General features: G+C 40.0%; 1 protein-coding gene across 1 annotated transcript in view; it reads left to right on the forward strand.

Annotated features, from left to right (window-relative positions):
• Positions 1-2,103: 2,103 nt before the first annotated feature.
• ttc12 (tetratricopeptide repeat domain 12) overlaps positions 2,104-20,245 on the forward strand; it is a 51,011-nt gene continuing 32,869 nt past the window's right edge. The window contains exons 1-13 of the mRNA XM_056284083.1: positions 2,104-2,189; positions 2,590-2,759; positions 3,445-3,459; positions 7,769-7,844; positions 7,959-8,080; positions 8,656-8,715; positions 9,229-9,300; positions 9,845-9,905; positions 10,768-10,956; positions 17,680-17,749; positions 19,150-19,238; positions 19,417-19,585; positions 19,922-20,017. Coding sequence (XP_056140058.1) covers positions 2,138-2,189; positions 2,590-2,759; positions 3,445-3,459; positions 7,769-7,844; positions 7,959-8,080; positions 8,656-8,715; positions 9,229-9,300; positions 9,845-9,905; positions 10,768-10,956; positions 17,680-17,749; positions 19,150-19,238; positions 19,417-19,585; positions 19,922-20,017 — 1,241 coding nt within the window. The 5' untranslated portion in view covers positions 2,104-2,137. The remainder of the gene's footprint in view (positions 2,190-2,589; positions 2,760-3,444; positions 3,460-7,768; positions 7,845-7,958; positions 8,081-8,655; positions 8,716-9,228; positions 9,301-9,844; positions 9,906-10,767; positions 10,957-17,679; positions 17,750-19,149; positions 19,239-19,416; positions 19,586-19,921; positions 20,018-20,245) is intronic.

Genomic DNA, 20,245 nt, shown 5'->3' on the forward strand with positions numbered 1-20,245 from the left:
AGCCATGAACCCCGCATTAGCTGCTAACTACCTAAGCATACACAGGTAAAACGGTCACAAATAAACACATACAGAAACTAACACAGTGTCACGAAACATTTCCCTATCCCAGAACACCTAAATAACTTCGCCAGCTTACCTGCAAAATGCAAGAATATGTATTTAGTGTCCCAATCGCTACACAGCGTTTTCAGGTTCCATCTTGGACACCGAGAAGCTCATTTTGTGACGAACTCACGCGAGACTTCGCTTTGACTCCCCCCCCTACACACGCTGCTCACGTAGCGATACTGCCACCTATTGGCTAATTATTGGTTTTCCTGCCCAACTGTGACGCCATGACTAATTAAACTCGTACCTTCAATTTTAACTAGGATGAGCACTTCTTTTCCCCATAACCACATAGAAAACCTAACTTAAATAAATTAGGAATTATTCTGTTTCATGACATACACACGACTTATTGTGTCACAATAGCAACATAGGATCTTTTAAAAAAAAGTGTATACTGTGGCAGGATGAGGAAAAACACAGGAGACGAAGGCGAGTTTGAACTTTATTCCTCAGCTCCAAAACCAAACTGCAACAGGAACAACCTCGCACCAGAGAGCCCGGGAACGTAAACCACGCCCCCAGCTCACAACCCTGCTGGGTGAGAGGCATAGCCCCTAGTGTCCGCCACAATACTATTTTTAAATGGATTTTTAAAGAGCAATTTTAAATGGTGTGAAAATCACACCCAACCGGCACAAACCCGCATTGTGGCAGTCAGGTTTTGGAGCACAACCACTGAGAACAGTCTTGCCCTGTGGCATGCTGGGTAGTTCATTTGACGGACCCGCAGGGATGCCTCAATATATTTGAAACAAACTGTTAAGCGTTTCTATTGTTGAATTGTCTGTTCTGAATTTTTACTGAGAGCAGTTTCCACTTGGACAGCTTGCACTTGTTAATAATGCATTGCAAACTGAAAGGGATGGTGTGCTGAGCCTGCGTGACGTCATAGCATTTACACAACCGGTCCAAGGATTTCCTCAAGCGGTTCACCAAATCTTCAATTCTACTACAAAACTGACTTCTGGAGACTGATACCCTGCTGAAACATAAAAACATCCAAAGACCATTAGAAAAATCCTGACAGTTTCCAGTAGAGGAAACCATCAAAACTATCAGGTTTTGTCAGGTGAACTGGGGGTGGCTGATGGTAGGTGGGGGGAGGTGGGAAAGGTGTAATGTGGTATCTTATCAGAGGGAATTTACAAGCAGTAGCCACACATCTGTGTTGTTTAAATCATCTAATTAATTGCATCACATCCAAAAGTGATTCTTCCGTATAGTGTGATGGTATTCTTAACCAAAGCTGTTTTGCACCATCATCTGTTGTCGGAAGAAATACAGTTTTGATATCTAAAAAATATGACTCTGTCTTCAGAGCCTGTAACACGGATGACAGCACAACAACATACATACTCATTTCATTTCCACTCAATAATTTCACGTTGCCAACATGAAACTGTTGAGTCGCTTCATTTTGCTGCACTTAGCCATAGGGAGGCAGTGTTGACCATGAAGCTGACTGCTGAGAGAAATAACAGCTGGGAGACTTACACTTGCCTAGAATGTCCTGTCATCGAGGGAAACATACAAAAGGTGACAAGTTCAGTGGAAAAGTGGGTCTTTCTTTGAGCCATACATGCCAGACATGAATACCGAGCCCACAGCATATGGTGCAAGAATGGAGGCATATCTAATTTGCATGAAAACAGCAGGAAAAGTCCAGCTGAACATGGTCACTTTTACTGTCATGGGGGGGGGGGGGAAGCTGTTTGTCCCCATGACAGCGTTATCAGAAGCCCCGCGACAGCCATTTAAAGTTCACAAAGATGGGGAAGTAAAACTTAGATGAAAGTCCGTTTTATTCCTTCGGATTCCTTGAAGAAAAATATCACCACCGTCTCCTAGGAAGTACCGGGACACGCTCAACGAGCAGTGACAAGGTTACCATGGCGACCTGAAACGCTAAAGAGTCACTGGGGCATTGGGTAGCTGGCCTAACAATGAGCAAAGTAAAGGTAACGCTCCGGACGAACTAGCAGACGTAAACCTTTCCTTTGCTGACGTCGGGTGAAGCATCGGGATGGACAAACTCGTAGACTTCGACAGTTTTTTGAGGAATGTCGACAAAATAAGTAAGTAATGGTTAATATGTGTGATGTTCCGAAACGCAGACCTCACTGCGCCAGCCGGAATTGGAAACCAAACCGGGAGATAAAAAAAAAACCCAAAACAAAACAGCTCTATGTCCTATATTCACATTTCATAAATATGTGTTTATTTAGATGTTTGCAGTTCACATACTAAAGTTTGGACGCGTTAAATGTCTGCCATTTCGTTTGGCAATATCGGTAATGCAAGCAGCGTCCGTGATGAGCTATATCGTCTGGGTCCTGCCGGCTAAGTCTGTGGAACTTGAAATGACATTCAATTTGACATAATTTACATTATTCATAATTTACTATGGTCAAGACTGACTGCGGCGCAAAATAGGAGAATAAGTATAGTAATTTTAATTTCCCTTGGTGGACACAGGTGAACTGGTGAAAGATTTAAAATCGCCTGACACTGAGGTGCAGCAGAGAGCGGTGGAGGAAGCAGATCGGTTTGTTGCTGTCCGTGAGGCAGATGAACCATGCAGGACAAAAATCAACAAGACGAAGATCAACACAAACCCTCCACCACCGCTGCCCACTTCCTCAGAGGTAAATGCATGCACACAGAAGATATACACAAATATACCAACATTGATCTTTCCTCAGAGATAAAGACACGTTCACAGAAGATAAACACAAACATACCAACTCTCTCACACACACACACACACACACACACACACACACACACACACACACACACACACACACACACACACACTTTATCCATCTATCTATAAATCTCCCTTTCACCCTTTTTCTGGTGGTGTGTGTCTTCCTCAAGCTCGAGTCCTCTATTACAGGTCTGGGAGTTTGAAGGTTCTGCTCAGTATCTTAGCTGTTCCTAGGACTGCACTCTTCTGGACCGAGACCTCAGATGTTGTTCCTGGAATCTGCCGGAGTCACTCCCCTAGTTTGGGGGTTACAGCCCCTAGTGCTCCTATTACCACTAGAATTACTGTGGATTTCACCTTCCACACCGATCTAGTTCTTCCCTCAGTCCTTGGTATTCCTCTAGCTTCTCAAGCTCTTCCTTCCTGATGTTGGCTGTCGCCCAGGATTGCTACATTGATCACTAGTGCTGTCTGCTGTCTTCTGTTCCTTGTCGACCACCACAATGTCTGGTTGGTAAGAAAGCACCTACTTGTCAGTCTGGAGATATATATATATATATGGCATTTTTTTCTAAAACTGTCAATGATGTTGATAAAAGCGCTCAACAAATGAGGAGCAGAATAACAATATAGATGTAGGAAAAAAGCTTTTAATACATAGCAGTACAAGCTTGTTTTGTGCGTCGCACACTCATCAGCTACACATTAGCAGCTGATGAGTGCACACAACAACAAGCCTGTTCCATGCCATAGGCAATCATCAGCTGTCAATAAAGCTACTTTGGAAAGAACATACCATTTACTTCCTTGTCATGCACGTCACGTGCACAACGTCCAATGGGGAAGGGAGAGGTGCGACATTCAAAATATATATCTATATATAACATCTGAGGTTTCTGTCCAGAAGAGTGTGGTCCTAGGAATAGCTAAACATACTGCACAGAACCCGCAAACTCCCAGGCCTCAGGTAGAGGACCTGAGCTTGTGGAAGACACACACCACCTGAAAAAGGGTGAGAGGGAGTTGTATTATACACGCATGCACGCACGCACACACACTAGTTTATGTAATGTATTCTTATCCAGTCTTTTTCAGTCTGTAGAATGTTTTTGTTTTCATTTTACAGGGCCCTCCAAATGTTCCTCGAAGTGTAAGCTCAGGTGAGCCAAGTTACAAATGAACCTCTACGGCTTAACTTAACAGTTAATTGAATTGTATGAGCCATTGTATCAGTTTTTGACTAGTGACTGGCCCTGAAATCCAACCCAACTTCTCTATAAAAATATTAAGGGCTTTTGTTGAAATGTAAAATCACTGAGTACATTTTGTTAAGCTGTAACTGTCCAAAAATATTGGTTCACTGCTGTTTTGCTTTGCCTTGAATGCTGCCCTGTATTATTTCACAAAACTGTTCAGCCTGACTAAAAAAAAAAAAAAAAAAAAAAAAACACAGTTTCATATGATTGCACTACACTTGAGTTTCAGCAGCCACGGTGAATTTTTAAGTGAAATCAAGTTTATTTGTTCAGACCTAAATCACAGTTACAGTCTCAGAAGGCTTTACATTCTCACAGTTAAAAACAGGCATGTACAGTACAACAATGGGCGACACCATCTATCCTTAAATGTTCGATTAGTAGGTTTAAGGATGGATGGTGTTAACAGTCTTAATGGTCTATGAACCATGTCAGTCCTTGGACAGTATCAGTCAATCTTCTTTGCTAGTAGTATTTTCTAAGAGCTTTTGTTTTTGTCACAAAGGTATTTTTTCAAAGCCTCTCAGTTCCCCTTAACAATAAACCTAAAACTAACCCGACCCACAACCCGAAAGATAATGTTTGAAATGATGATGCCTTTAAAGATGATGCTTTGAAAAAAGATAGCCATGTAGTTGTATTTAAAAGAGCAAATCACCAAAGACTTATAGTGGAGCAGGTTTCTATATATCTGTTTTTCACTGCTTGAATGAATGCAAAGCCCTCTGACGCTGTAATTTAGGGCTATAAAAATAAACTTGCTTGTTTAGATGTCAAATTTAAAGTTGCACTGAGTGCAAACCAAAAAGGCTTTTAATTATATGCATTGTCTATTGGTTTAAAAATCGTGGCATAGCAACAGCAATTGAGGCCATGTTGCAGATGGGCTAGTTTCTGAATGCCTGCCAAGTTCAGTGGCAGTTGGTAGCCATTTTTCTGGGTTGGGCTACTTGCACAGAGGGTCCCTGCTTACCCACACGCACGCACGCACGCACGCACGCACGCACACACACACGCACACACACTGCTGTCCCGCTAGTAGCCCACAATGGACGTGTCAATTAATTTACTACACTGACTCCAACGATATAACCCTGAGCTTTACTACTGCCATCAGGCGGCCGCCATCGAAGGAATGTTTCCTTTCAAAGCAATGATAGGTGCTCCACTGTCGACTGCTCCATTGCTTTCGTGTTGCTTTGCATCCAATGGCTGCATCCAAGCTCAAAAAATTGCTGAGAGTCAATTTTTCATGGCTGACGGACACATTTTCGGTGGCTCCTCCTCATATAGTTTGTTGAAATAATAAGAAAAAAACCGTTGATACTGGTTTTTACTGCTGTATTGTCTCACCTGAGAAAATATCTATCCACACGGGCTTTGAACAATTGAAAAAAATATTTAGTGTTTATTTTTTTGAATTGGGGTTCTATCTAAATGAATAGCCTATAAGCTCTACAAACAGGTCTATACATGGGTCAAGATAGATTTTTGGAAAATATTTAAAGTGGGTATATTAAAAAAAGATTGTTTGCAGTCAAAACAACATGACACACACAGGACACACTTTGTAGAGCAGGTAAAATGTTAGAGTTGTGCCACGCAGATCGCAAAGCGCCACTTGTAGTCGAGCTACAGGTAAGTCTTTCTGATTGTTAGAGGTCTGCGCTGTCCTGAAATAGCCTCAACCATGTCACCAGCTGACAGTTGCTGTTAGTTTTTCACCTAAGCCTGTCTCAGCTGAAAATGCTAATGCTAATAATAATAATAGTAAATCAGCTCCTTTTAATCAAAATTGCCAGGCCTCCTCATGTCAAACATTTGTTTATTTAGACATCAGAGAGTATTTGATTGATGCACAAACAGCACGCACACAGAAACAACAATGTAAATTAAAGGAGGGCATGAATTTATCAACTCATCATACTTTAGAAGCACTGAAGTTAACATAGAACGTTAAATTTGCCAAAGCTGTAGCCTCAAAGGAGCCCATTAGCATGCACACAGTACAGGTTGTGAAAAAAAAAGTGCCATCGGGAGCCAATATAGAAGACTTCTCTTGTGTACACTCATGATAGATAGATAACTAATTCATCCCTTTGGTTTTATTAGTTTGGACACGCAGAGAACAGTGCCTGTAATACTTGTATTAAGGTGTCAGGTGGGAGCTAGTATTAAAGCAGTTTACTTACCTTGGGCGGCACTCAGCAGGAAAAGGAAATACAACATAGTTGAAATATTTTGCATGTCATGATATAGCAACAATTTATTCACTAAATACACATCAAAATGCTCAAAAACCAACCACTAACTTCACAAATTTTACAAAGTATCTTTGAAAGTACATGACGCTTGACTCTTTCAGTGAAGCTGGCTGGTTGTGGTTGGTAAGATGGTGACTGTGCACCCTCCTTTGGCTAGCCATGCCTGGCCAAGATGTGAATCAGCTTCTAAATATGCTCCAAAATTACTATCACCAGTAAAGCACTTGTTTTAATTTGATTCTATTCAATAGGTTTGGACTTTTTCAGTGTATATATTTGCTATTTTTTGTAACTTGTAATATTACAAGGTGTTAAAGTGTGTTGTTTCCTTCTACTAATGAGACTTTACAACTCGTTTCAACCCCACTGGGCTATAAACTTTAATAATAACTTTGGCACGTAAGGTTATTTATCATGCTCGGTCCGTTATTCAAGGTGCAACAACATAAACGACCTCTGTGGAAACAAGGAACTAAACAATGGTTCCTAACAATAGTTCCTATTGTTACACAAGGGAACAATCCTTTCACAGCTAACATGTTTTCTTTGAATCCAGAGTACAACAAGAGATAATTTGCAAAGAGGGAAAGAAAATAAGCACACTGAACTTTAACTTGTGATCAGTGAGGGACATTGAATGCTCCCCTTGATGCTTTCCCAGGTATTGTTGCACTTAGAAGTACACTTTCAGTTCAGTGTGAAAAGATAGATCAACTTAGTTAATTTATAATTTACCCAAAATATAACTTCAGACTGGCACCTAAAATGAACTCTAATGTGAAACAAACATCAAATTATCTAATACATTCCTTGTAAAAGTAGGCGAGCCAATTAGAAAATGCTTTTACACCTCTGTGTGGGTTGTAAGACTGTGATGGTAATGTTACAATTGATGTTTAAATGCCACAAAAATGGGAGTAGTGCTGAAGGCAGAGGAAGCAGCACGATTTCGTATAAATACTTACTACATGATCATTGCATGCTTATTACTGATGCTGTGATAACTATGTTCCATTTTGTTGCACTAAAAGTAATGGCTCACTTTTGAAGAACTTCTCTTATTCATAGCAGTCAGCAGTTTTAACTGGCCTCTGGGGATTATTGCGGTCAGCAACACTGACCTGAAAACGAATGTTATTACTTTTAAAACCTTGTTTAAAAATTACTCTTTTGACACATACAAATTACTGCAATCTAGACTCTCAATAAGTGTTTCCCAAATTCCTTGGTCAAATGAAGGGATTTTGACTAATTTCAGTCATCAGAAATGACAATTAATTGTATGGAAAGTATTTTGATTGATGCCTTTACAGATCAGTCCACATCTAGTGAATTTCATAAAGGAAGTTAGAGTAGTATTATTGTTATACAGCAGTACAGCACACAATCCAGCACTCACTTTAGTTGTTTTGTTGACTCTAGAGGATTTCTTGAAGATTATGGAGAGAGATGCTGAAGACAGGAGTAAGAAGAGGAGAGCAAAGGAGGAAAAGGCAAAAGGTTAGCAAACATCTTTCTATCCAAGATTCATCATGAAAACGCCATTTAATTGTGTTTGCCACCCTGTAGGGACAAAAATACCAGTTCCTGTTGTGTCTTTGTATATTTCTTTAGCACTCAAAGACAAGGGGAATGAAGCCTATGCCAGAGAAGAGTATGAAACTGCTGCGAAGTTTTACAGTGATGGGTTGGCTGAGTTACGAGATGTGCAGCAGCTGTACACTAACAGAGCACAAGTAAATGTTTTCATCTAATATTTTTAAAATGCCTCTACAGTGAGGACATGGAATATGGGAGACAGTGGAGTGAGATATGTGTTTGAAAAGGGATTTAAACCAAGACCTCCTTCTCAGACTGAGAATCAAAGTAACAACAAAGGAGGTGGAGTTGCCGGCAACATGGGCTCTCAAGCCTGTAGTGGTTGATACCATGTTGAGATTGGCCCAGCATTTAAAATACATAGAAAGTGTACCAAAACAAGTGGCAAAAATGTTTCATTAAACTTTTACTTCTTCCATAAATAAAGCTGCCCTCATACAGCTGCTATCACTAGCTTGTCAAGGGCATCTACAGAGTAGATAAGAGACATGGCTTTCACATTTGCTTATGGGTAAACCCAAAAAAAGAAAAACAATCACAATTATGATAACTTATTGCAGTGATTTTTGATTGATTAAATTTATATTGATGGATTTTTTCCCCCTTCACTTATGCCACCTGGGGTCATGACAATCTTATAATTCTGTTCTCAACTCACATACTGTACTTTCTGAGATCACATTTGTTGACTACATGCTGTTAACTTTCTTAGGCATATATCAAGTTGGGAAAGTACAAGGAGGCCATCAGTGATTGTGAATGGGCCTTGAAGGTAAGGCCCGACTGGGGACTGGGGTCAATCAGTTGACGCCTCATTCATAATGATGTCATCTCAGGCACTATTCTTTTATGGTCCTGGGAGCATAGAGAACTATGGTTTTAGTGTTGTAGCAGTTGGAAAATTGGTTGGACATCAGTAATAGGGTGGAGATCATGAGCAGTGCTGCTTTTCTTAGAGTATACACTGTGTGTAGAGATTGATGATGAGTTCATTTGCCCCTGATATTAAAAATTTTTATTGAAAATATTTTGCACTATTTTTTGTGTTAAATATGCTCTGTAAAGCACATATGCTTTTTTTTAACAATTGATTTCGAATAATCACATCTCAACATTATATTACCTTATATAAAGTTGTAGGAGTCTCCTGGAGAGTCAGATGAGTAATGTTGATCTATAAATGGGCACTCAATAAAATGGAAAAATTTAACCACCATGACATAGATGTGCTTCTTTTGAAACACTCTAACCCATACACTTGCATTACTTTGTGTCTCACGGTCAGTGTAATAAGAGGTGCATTAAGGCTTATCTCCACATGGGCAAAGCATTTCTGGGTCTCGGGAACTATAATGAGGTGAGCATAATCATCCCTCATTACAGCCAATCATGTGTCTCTGTTTTATTCATTTATTTGTTCCTTTTTACACTAGTTCATCTGTATACATAACAATGACTCAACATCTTATCTAACTGAATAAAGGGTAAGCCTACATTGAGGAACAAACATGCCCAAGTTTTTTTTTTCCTGAAATATAGTAAATTCTGAGCATCAATAATGTTGCATTTCTTTGAAGGCCTATTATTGATCTTAAGTAATGCATATCTCTGTCTCACAGCAAGCTTTTGTGAAATCCAACATAGATTCCAATCCACTCACTGGAAAACAAGCCTCCTTAAAAACCTTGATGTGTGGCAAAGACTCTGTATGATAGAAACTATTGCACCGTGCACAATTTATTTTATGTAATTTTTTCGATTTGCCTTCAACACATTTTTGTGCTGAGAATGGTGAGGGCAGAATCCAATTGATTTTCCTGGTTTCTGGAAGAGATCAGTGAGGATTGTTAGCCTATCAAATTACCAGCATGATGAACCAAAACCCTTTTTTCTTTTTAAAGAGCAGGAACTGCTATGAAAAAATAGTGAAACTCGAACCTGGGAGGGAGCAGATGGTCAAAGGTAAAGAAACAAAGCACAAATAATAGGCATAGGTTGGGTAAGCTGAAGTTAATCATAATTTCAGCAATTATGTTATTGTCTTCATTTTGTCTGATCTCACACCATCCGAGTTTTTGAAAACAGTTACTCTTTTTAGAAACCCTACACGAGAGTCACTTTGTTCTAAATCAGTTTAAAAAAATGTTTAGAGCGCTACCACTGTAAATCTGCCAAATTAAAGGTTACAACAGTCCCTATGCAAAGCAAAAAGGTAAGGTTTCATCATATCATTTGACCAAGCTTAATCTTTATTTTTCCTCAGAGAGTGATTATATTCATTATGGGAAAATCTTTTAAGACAAAATTGTTTCATATTGATCAAATATTGCATTAGTTATGAGCTATCAATGTATTTTTTTATGTTATCAAAGAGAGTGATTCTGAGTGTTTTACCTTACTTTTTTGGCCTTTATTAAGAATGTCCTGAGTGGAGTTCCTTAAGATTTTGCAGTTCCTTTGGTCAACTAAAAAAAGAGAGAAAAAAATACTTGGTTTGATTCCATCAGTGTCAGCTCTACCAAACCTTATATTCTCTTTACAGTGCCATTGGTTACACTCTATTGTATAGCATTGTGTTCAAATTCAGTGATATCAAGGCTGTCATATTCTTCACCTCAGCTCTGTGAGTGTCCTCTGGAGGAGGGAAGGGTTCATCTAGAGATGACTTGTGTATGCTTTCACATTACTCTTCTCTTGGGGACAGGGGAGTGAGGATGGGGGGTACAATCGCACTTAACATGCTCAGCTGCTCTGGATCCATTTTTCCCCCTCCCAGATTGGCTTCTGCATTTTCAAATCTCTTCTGTCATCTTTCTCCTCACAGAATATCAAGCCCAGGTGGACTTGGAGGAAGAGAGAGATAGGCAGGAGAGGAATGCGAGAGAAGAGTTTGACAAAGGAGAGGAGAAGGCCACAACCGTGCCCCAGCTGCTGGAGAAGCTGTCAGGGCCCAGTCAGGTACCCCTCTACTACTATGGAGGGTTGGAGCTTCTGTCACAAGCCATTTTTAACTGTGAGTGCTCTATTGGGATCATCCCCACTTATCTGATCACTACACTGCCTTCCTTTAATAACTTGCGTCACCAGTTCATTCATATCTGGGTCCTATTGACAAAATGATGGGAAAATATGTTCCTTTATGTCAAGAGGGTAAAGAATGCACAAGGGAGATAAGGAGAATAGAGAAGTAAAGGGGTGGAATACCTTTGGCACTTAGGCAGGTTGAAGCTATATGTTTCATAATTCTTTGATAAAACCTCATGACTCAACAATAGTCATCTCTCGAGGCGAAGTCTTTTTCAATACCTTGGAGTTAGAGTGGGACTTCCCAGATCATGGTATCAAATGAAACATCACTAAAAAAACAAACAAACAAACAAACACATTTTTGTTGTGGGTAATGGTCAATTTGTAATACTTGGGAAAATGGAATAGAAAGGAGACCCTGACCCCGTCTGTTATTGATTTCTCTTCATGTTCCATTTACTTGTCACAGTGGGCTAATTTTCACTATAGCCCAGGGAGTTGTAGTGAAGGAGGAAACCTTCAGTAATGCTGAAATAGTCAATAGCCAAAAGACGGAAATACAATAATAAATATTTGTTTAAAGTGAGCCCAAACTGGACTCATTTGGAAGGATGATCCTTTTGTACTTGCAAAGCTTGCTCATAATTCAAAGATAAATACATAAATAGATGTTCACTGCCTTTTAAACTTAGCACTGCAAGTACTTTGGATGCTTGATGCTTCGGACATAGGCTTGGTCTGAATCAAACCTCATATAGAGTTGTCTGACCTTTATTTCATGTTGCTAATTTTCTTCATGCTAGAGAGAACTAAAGGTCTTTGTTTAGGTTGGCTACCTATCTAGTAGTGAACCAAGGTATGTTGCACTTACAAACATTTTAGATGGAAATGCTACTGATGAAGAAAAATAGTAAGCATGTTTGGTTTGGATTGATTCCCATAACAAGGAAGGGGAAGGTAGTGGTTTGAAATACTGGCACAAATGTCTGATTAACAATGAACAATAATACATTGGTTAAAGTTGCTGAATACCTTCGAGTACATGTCCTTTAAAATTAAACAAAATTTTAATAACCAAATATCAAATATAGTTTAAATCCAATAAAGGTGATTAAGAGCTGATGACCTGCTTTAGTAACATGAATTAGACCAGTCTGTGAAAAAGCTCAGATTTGGAGAAATTTAATTACCTACCTGGCTCAATAGAAAACCAGCAGTACTGGTGGTAACCAAAGACTGAAATGAAAACACTGCCCAAGTGCCCAAGACGTATGTTAATGCCAGGTGTAAAGAGGACCTTAGTCATTTTCCTCCATGCAGCAAAACATTTCAGCTGTAATGAATTAGTTTGAAGGTGCAGTATCCCATCTGCGCTTTTATACCACGATTCTCTTCATTCATGATTTTTATGATAAGTACCATAATCAAAACAGCCACTAGGATTTGATAGCATTCGGGCCCCCAAAAATGTTAGTCTCATGGATGTCATTAAAATTCAACATGTCAGTTTCTTGTTGACAGCGTTTCTAAGGAAAACAGGATACATACTTTTCTAAAAATTGACTCAGAGACCATGACTCCCAGTGTTAAACAATATGTCGATAGCAGCTAAATAATGCAATGAGACTGTGAGTTATGCCATGAGAGACACTTGGAGAGGATTTTAGAAAAAAATGAACGACTTACACTTTTGGCATTGAGAATAAGATTCTCCAACACCTTGTAAAGCGATCTTGTGATAACAGCTTGTATGGTTGTGCCAGTCTGAATTAAATCCACTTTCCATTTATGGTCTGTTAAAGTCTTTTTAAATTAAAGCAATAATACGTAACTTTGGAGAAATGAGTTAGGGTAGCTAGATTTTGAACGAGCATAACAAAAAACATCCACCCCCTCTCTCTGTTTCCTCCTTCCCTCCCGTAACCCCTCCCTCCAAACCAGTTTTACACACGTGCATGGGTCTGTGCATCACACCTAGATATATACACTCACTGGCCACTTTATTAGGTACACCTTGCTAGTACCGGGTTGGACCCCCTTTTGCCTTCAGAACTGCCTTAATCCTTCGTGGCATAGATTCAACAAGGTACTGGAAACATTCCTCAGAGAGTTTGGTCCATATTGACATGATAGCATCACGCAGTTGCTGCAGATTTGTCGGCTGCACATCCATGATGCGAATCTCCCGGTCCACCACATCCCAAAGGTGCTCTATTGGATTGAGATCTGGTGACTGTGGAGGCCATTTGAGTACAGTGAACTCATTGTCATGTTCAAGAAACCAGTGTGAGATGATTCGAGCTTTATGACATGGCATGTTATCCTGCTGGAAGTAGCCATCAGAAGATGGGGACACTGTGGTCATAAAGGGATGGACATGGTCAGCAACAATACTCAGGTAGGCTGTGGCGTTGACACGATGCTCAATTGGTACTAAGGGGCCCAAAGTGTGCCAAGAAAATATCCCCCACACCATTACACCACCACCACCAGCCTGAACCATTGATACAAGGCAGGATGGATCCATGCTTTCATGTTGTTGACGCCAAATTCTGACCCTACCATCTGAATGTCGCAGCAGAAATCGAGACTCATCAGACCAGGCAACGTTTTTCCAATCTTCTATTGTCCAATTTTGGTGAGCCTGTGCGAATTGTAGCCTCAGTTTCCTGTTCTTAGCTGACAGGAGTGGCACCCGGTGTGGTCTTCTGCTGCTGTAGCCCATCTGCCTCAAGGTTCGACGTGTTGTGCGTTCAGAGATGCTCTTCTGCATACCTCGGTTGTAATGAGTGGTTATTTGAGTTACTGTTGCCTTTCTATCAGCTCGAACCAGTCTGGCCATTCTCCTCTGACCTCTGGCATCAACAAGGCATTTTCGCCCACAGAACTGCCGCTCACTGGATATTTTCTCTTTTTCGGACCATTCTCTGTAAACCCAAGAGATGGTTGTGCGTGAAAATCCCAGTAGATCAGCAGTTTCTGAAATACTCAGACCAGCCCGTCTGGCACCAACAACCATGCCACGTTCAAAGTCACTTAAATCACCTTTCTTCCCCAGTCTGATGCTCGGTTTGAACTGCAGCAGATCGTCTTGACCATGTCTACATGCCTAAATGCATTGAGTTGCTGCCATGTGATTGGCTGATTAGAAATTTGCGTTAAGGAGCAGTTGGACAGGTGTGCCTAATAAAGTGGCCGGTGAGTGTATATCTTTGTTTTATTTATATACTATATACACACATACACCCACACATATACACAAAACAGGGTTGTGGGATAAAATATATATATATATATATATATATATATATATATATATATATACACACTACCGTTCAAAAGTTTGGGATCACATTGAAATGTCCATATTTTTGAAGGAAAAGCACTGTACTTTTCAATGAAGATAACTTTAAACTAGTCTTAACTTTAAAGAAATACACTCTATACATTGCTAATGTGGTAAATGACTATTCTAGCTGCAAATGTCTGGTTTTTGGTGCAATATCTACATAGGTGTATAGAGGCCCATTTCAAGCAACTATCACTCCAGTGTTCTAATGGTACAATGTGTTTGCTCATTGGCTCAGAAGGCTAATTGATGATTAGAAAACCCTTGAGCAATCATGTTCACACATCTGAAAACAGTTTAGCTCGTTACAGAAGCTACAAAACTGACCTTCCTTTGAGCAGATTGAGTTTCTGGAGCATCACATTTGTGGGGTCAATTAAACGCTCAAAATGGCCAGAAAAAGAGAACTTTCATCTGAAACTCGACAGTCTATTCTTGTTCTTAGAAATGAAGGCTATTCCATGCGAGAAATTGCTAAGAAATTGAAGATTTCCTACACCGGTGTGTACTACTCCCTTCAGAGGACAGCACAAACAGGCTCTAACCAGAGTAGAAAAAGAAGTGGGAGGCCGCGTTGCACAACTGAGCAAGAAGATAAGTACATTAGAGTCTCTAGTTTGAGAAACAGACGCCTCACAGGTCCCCAACTGGCATCTTCATTAAATAGTACCCGCAAAACACCAGTGTCAACATCTACAGTGAAGAGGCGGCTGCGGGATTCTGGGCTTCAGGGCAGAGTGGCAAAGAAAAAGCCATATCTGAGACTGACCAATAAAAGAAAAAGATTAAGATGGGCAAAAGAACACAGACATTGGACAGAGGAAGACTGGAAAAAAGTGTTGTGGACGGATGAATCCAAGTTTGAGGTGTTTGGATCACAAAGAAGAACGTTTGTGAGACGCAGAACAAATGAAAAGATGCTGGAAGAATGCCTGACGCCATCTGTTAAGCATGGTGGAGGTAATGTGATGGTCTGGGGTTGCTTTGGTGCTGGTAAGGTGGGAGATTTGTACAGGGTAAAAGGGATTCTGAATAAGGAAGGCTATCACTCCATTTTGCAACGCCATGCCATACCCAGTGGACAGCGCTTGATTGGAGCCAATTTCATCCTACAACAGGACAATGACCCTAAACACACCTCCAAATTGTGCAAGAACTATTTAGAGCAGAAGCAGGCAGCTGGTATTCTATCGGTAATGGAGTGGCCAGCGCAGTCACCAGATCTGAACCCCATTGAGCTGTTGTGGGAGCAGCTTGACCGTATGGTACGCAAGAAGTGCCCATCCAACCAATCCAACTTGTGGGAGCTGCTTCTGGAAGCGTGGGGTGCAATTTCTCCAGATTACCTCAACAAATTAACAGCTAGAATGCCAAAGGTCTGCAATGCTGTAATTGCTGCAAATGGAGGATTCTTTGACGAAAGCAAAGTTTGATGTAAAAAAAATCTTATTTCAAATACAAATCATTATTTCTAACCTTGTCAATGTCTTGACTCTATTTTCTATTCATTTCACAACATATGGTGGTGAATAAGTGTGACTTTTCATGGAAAACACAAAATTGTTTGGGTGACCCCAAACTTTTGAACGGTAGTTTATATATATATATATATATATATATATATATATATATATATATATATATATATATATTTCATCCCACAGCCCTGCTGTCAGGGTTGTGGGATGAAAAAAAATATATATACATAATCCAGTGATTCAAGTAAATTCTTTATGAGTGGGAAAGCCTTGTTTCATGCCATAAGCAGCCATCAGCTGTCCATTGATGACAAGCTTGTCCATGGACAGTTGATGATTACTTACGGCATGAAACAGGCTTGTATTGTCTAATAAAGAATTTACTTGAATCACTAGATTATTTTGCTCCTCATTTGTTGAGCACTTTCCCTACCATTGAGTGTTTCTTTTAACAAAGTTTTATGTGTGTGTGTGTGTGTGTGTGTGTGTGTGTGTGTGTATACATACATACATACATACATACAATGCATACTGAATGAATAAATAAAACAAAATAAATTATATTAAATTAAATAAATAAACAGTTATAAAACAAAGGGAAGAAAAAAGTGGGTGTGTGAAGGAGGGAGGGGGCAAAGTCATGGCAAGGCAATTTCATGGCACACAAAAACTTCAAGAAAACACAAAAATATTGAGGAAACCAAAACTTTAACAAAACACAAAAGCATAAGAAAACACAATAAACATCAAGAGAACACTGAACAAATAAGACAAACACAAAAACTCTAAGACAAAAAAACATTTTGAAAAACAAATTCTGTTTTCAAATCAAAAATCAAATCAATTTTATTTGTATAGCCCAATATCACAATATCACAGCCCAATGGCCCAATATCACAATATCAGCCCACTATCAAAAATAAAAAATTTGCCTCACGACCTCAAAGATGCAAAAACATTTCACAATGTTTTTTCATCTTTTCCATATCCATGAAAATCCATTGTTATAATCTGCAAATCCATCGTTAACTACAAATGATCTCTATCTCTTCAGCCATCTTTCAAGTCTAGGTTCATGATTTGTGCTTTACCAAAAGTTTGTGTGGGCTTGGACCCATGTTGAAATTGGCATCAAACATTCTGGCAGGATGTTTGGAATGTAAAAAAAAAGTCTTAAGTTGAAGAGGAAAACTCAGTCGATCCCTTAATTAGCCTGACGTGTACCCTGTGAAATTCCGCTGATACGCCTGGAACATGTCCATATTTTAAAAAATCAGCCCTGAGATATGATACGAGAACATAAGGAAAAAAAAAAGAAATGTGCAAAAACATTGTGAAAATTAGAATACATTATTTTTCTTAATTTTTTTTTGTGACTTTGTGTTTTGCACTTCTTGGCCACTGTAAAAAAAAACAGACATTTCGCACCAGAATGCTAATTCTCTTTCATTTGGATATACAGTATGAGTATATTGTCAGACGATTCAATGCATGTGTTTAGTGCTATTCAGTGGAAAGGGCAAAACCTGCATAACTCAAAACAGAGAGGCTCTCCAAGGTGAAGGAATTGGAATGGCAGGACTGAAATTACAGGCTCTCTTCCCTCTATACACTCCCTCTGTGCTCTCTGCTAATCTGTTCTAGTCTGTCAATGGACTCTATTTCATTATCAGGGGAAAATGGACCATTCATTCCGTCTCGTTCTCAACATCTTTTATTTATTCAGTTCTGTCATGCCCTTGACCATAAACTAGTGAGGGAGACTGGCTGATCTAAAAGTGAGAGGGTGTCTTTTTGTGAAACCTGGAGGGTGCCTGGTGATGATAAATGGGAGAGAGAAGTTCTCTGTGCTCTTACACTGCCTACTGTTCTGTCCTAACAGGCACTGGCCAGACCCTGTTCAGATTGAACAATGGCTTCACTATCATCAGTGGCAATGACACGGTGAGGAGGTAAGGAGACCAGAGGGAGAGGCAGCTGACAGCCCTCAGTGGCTGTCTGACAGATAGACTCAGTGACAGGCACAAACCAAGAGAGTCAAAGATTGACCCAACTGGGAATAACTCATTTGTGTCTACCCCCCCTCTCCCCCCATTCCTTGTTCTTTGTTTAATGCAATGTTAACATATCATGCACACAAATGGGGCAAAGATTTTGATTGGTTCTGGAATAAGCCCTAGAGCCAGTGTTATGTCCTAAAAAAGGGAGTTTTGTAAAACAAGACACAAATTTTAACTCCCTCATGTCAGATTAGTGAAGGTATTATTAACCTACTACTTTCCCACTTTGTCCCTGCAGTTTTGTCACAGCCATTATTCAAGCTGAGACACAGGCCCAATCCACCCCCCCCCCCTTGGCCCCACCACTTGGCCCTACCCCTCTGTGGCTGTCCCGTAACTTTTGGGGATCGAGGGGTAGTGGTCATCCAGCCCTCCAAATGGCCCTCCAAACGAGTGTTTTCAGGTGCATACTCCAAACGGAGTGGTACAAGAAAATTCCCAGAATACTTTGCGAACTCACGCAGTGTGATTAAGAGGAAAGGAATGGAGATATGGCAGAAAAGACGGGAGGAAGACCAGAAAGGAAGGGTGTATTACGAAATACAAAAGTCTGTCATAACAAAGAACAATAAAGAAAGGAACAGAAGGGAGGAAATCATCGTAACAAGACTAAGATTGGATCACACAGGATTAAATGGCACTTTGTTTATAATGGGGAAAAGGGACAGTGATAAATGTGAGAACTGTGGAGTTAAAGAAAACGCTGAACATGTAATATTGCATTGTAACGTGTATGAAATGGAAAGAGAAAGGTTATAGGATAAAGTCCGAGAGGCAGGATGGGACTGGAATCTGATGGGGATACTGAGAACAGAAGGAGAGGGAGAGGGGATTAAAATCACCAGGAAGGCACTCTTTACTTTCTTAAGTCACGTAAATTGATGGGTAGAATTTAAGAAATAGGGTAAAATCCCCCCTCCCCCCTGGGCAGGCGCCCCGACCGACCGGGGAGGGAGGGAGGTGGAGGGAATTGGGATTGGGCCATAGTGTCCAGGTTGTTTATAAACTGGATGGTGCAAAGACATTGAAATTTCAGTTTGGTGCAAATAATCCGTAGGCCTGTGAGCTACTGTAAGCCAGGCCCAAATAAGCAAAATCTTGAGAAATGCCTTCCTTGCCTGGTCAACCTCTCAGAGGGCAGTTTGAACTGGTGCCCTCAGGGCATTGCTTTAGTTGCCTAATATCAAGAATAAAATAATTCATAATGCATTAATCCCTTTATCAGTTACATGAGTGATTAACTTTCATAATGATGTGGTGACACTGAAAGAACATTCATGTTTTCTTCACAGTTGCCTATCACAGACATCAAGAGAACCGTACAGCCGAGAGCTGTGCTTGTCTGTGTTGAAACTGTGGAGGGTGATTTGCAATAGAAATGGTATGTAGACCTCTTGAGAATTGAACTCGACTTTCTTCAAACTTACCCTTAAACTGCATGCACAGACATTAAAATCTGTTGAATTTGTCCATGAAAGCTGGATATGTGCTAAAAACCAAACCATCCCTTTAATCTCAAAACATAGCACTGCCTTTTTTTTTTTTTTTGCCGTCTTCAGATGAAAACCAGAAGATGCTGATGATCTGCCCAGTTTCCAGCAAATCCATTGTTGGTTTGTTAGCATCAGAACACGTCTCAGTGCGTCTAGAATGTCTGGCATTGCTCCGCTTATACTCACAAACACCACACAGCAGAAGTTTGGTTATTGACAACGTGAATTTGCACATGTAAGAAATTGCGTCATGTTGTCACCACATTTGAATGAAATGGCATAAGATATTTAAAACTCGAACTTGAAATCCAGGCATTCATGGGAAAGGGAAATTATAAAAGTGGCCTAGAGACCACAGGAGTTGAACCCCTGTTTGCAAGTTTTAAATCATCAATAACCCATTGTATTTCATGTACCTCCTTGCTTCTGTAGAGCTTGAATTAAAATCATGTTTGTATTCATCACTGTGCTAATTTGCACTGCTCATATGTTTCCCCTTTTGAGTTCCCCCTCCCCCTCTCACTCCCTTTATCTTTCTCTGTCTTTCTATACTCTTAATGTGAATATAAAGGTTGGTGAAGAATCTAATGGCATGCATCTTGAAGCCAGAGCAGCAGCAGGAGAACATTGCGCTGACTATTCTGGAAAACTTTGCATCAGAAACCAAGTATGAAAGAAACACAGCCCTGTCTCTCTTATTGCCTTATTCATTGTTTTGATAAATGTGATTGATGGGAAATACACTCAGTCTTCAGAACCTCAGTACGATTAGTTCTGATTCACCAGATGGTGATGTCATGGCAGTTATTTAATTCCACTTTGACAATAAATGAAGAGCGAGACAAAAATCTTTTACAATATTGTCACACTTTAATATGTTCATGAACAGATACAC

Source organism: Lampris incognitus, chromosome 7 (genome assembly GCF_029633865.1).
Source record: "Lampris incognitus isolate fLamInc1 chromosome 7, fLamInc1.hap2, whole genome shotgun sequence".
Taxonomy (NCBI): Eukaryota; Metazoa; Chordata; class Actinopteri; order Lampriformes; family Lampridae; genus Lampris; species Lampris incognitus.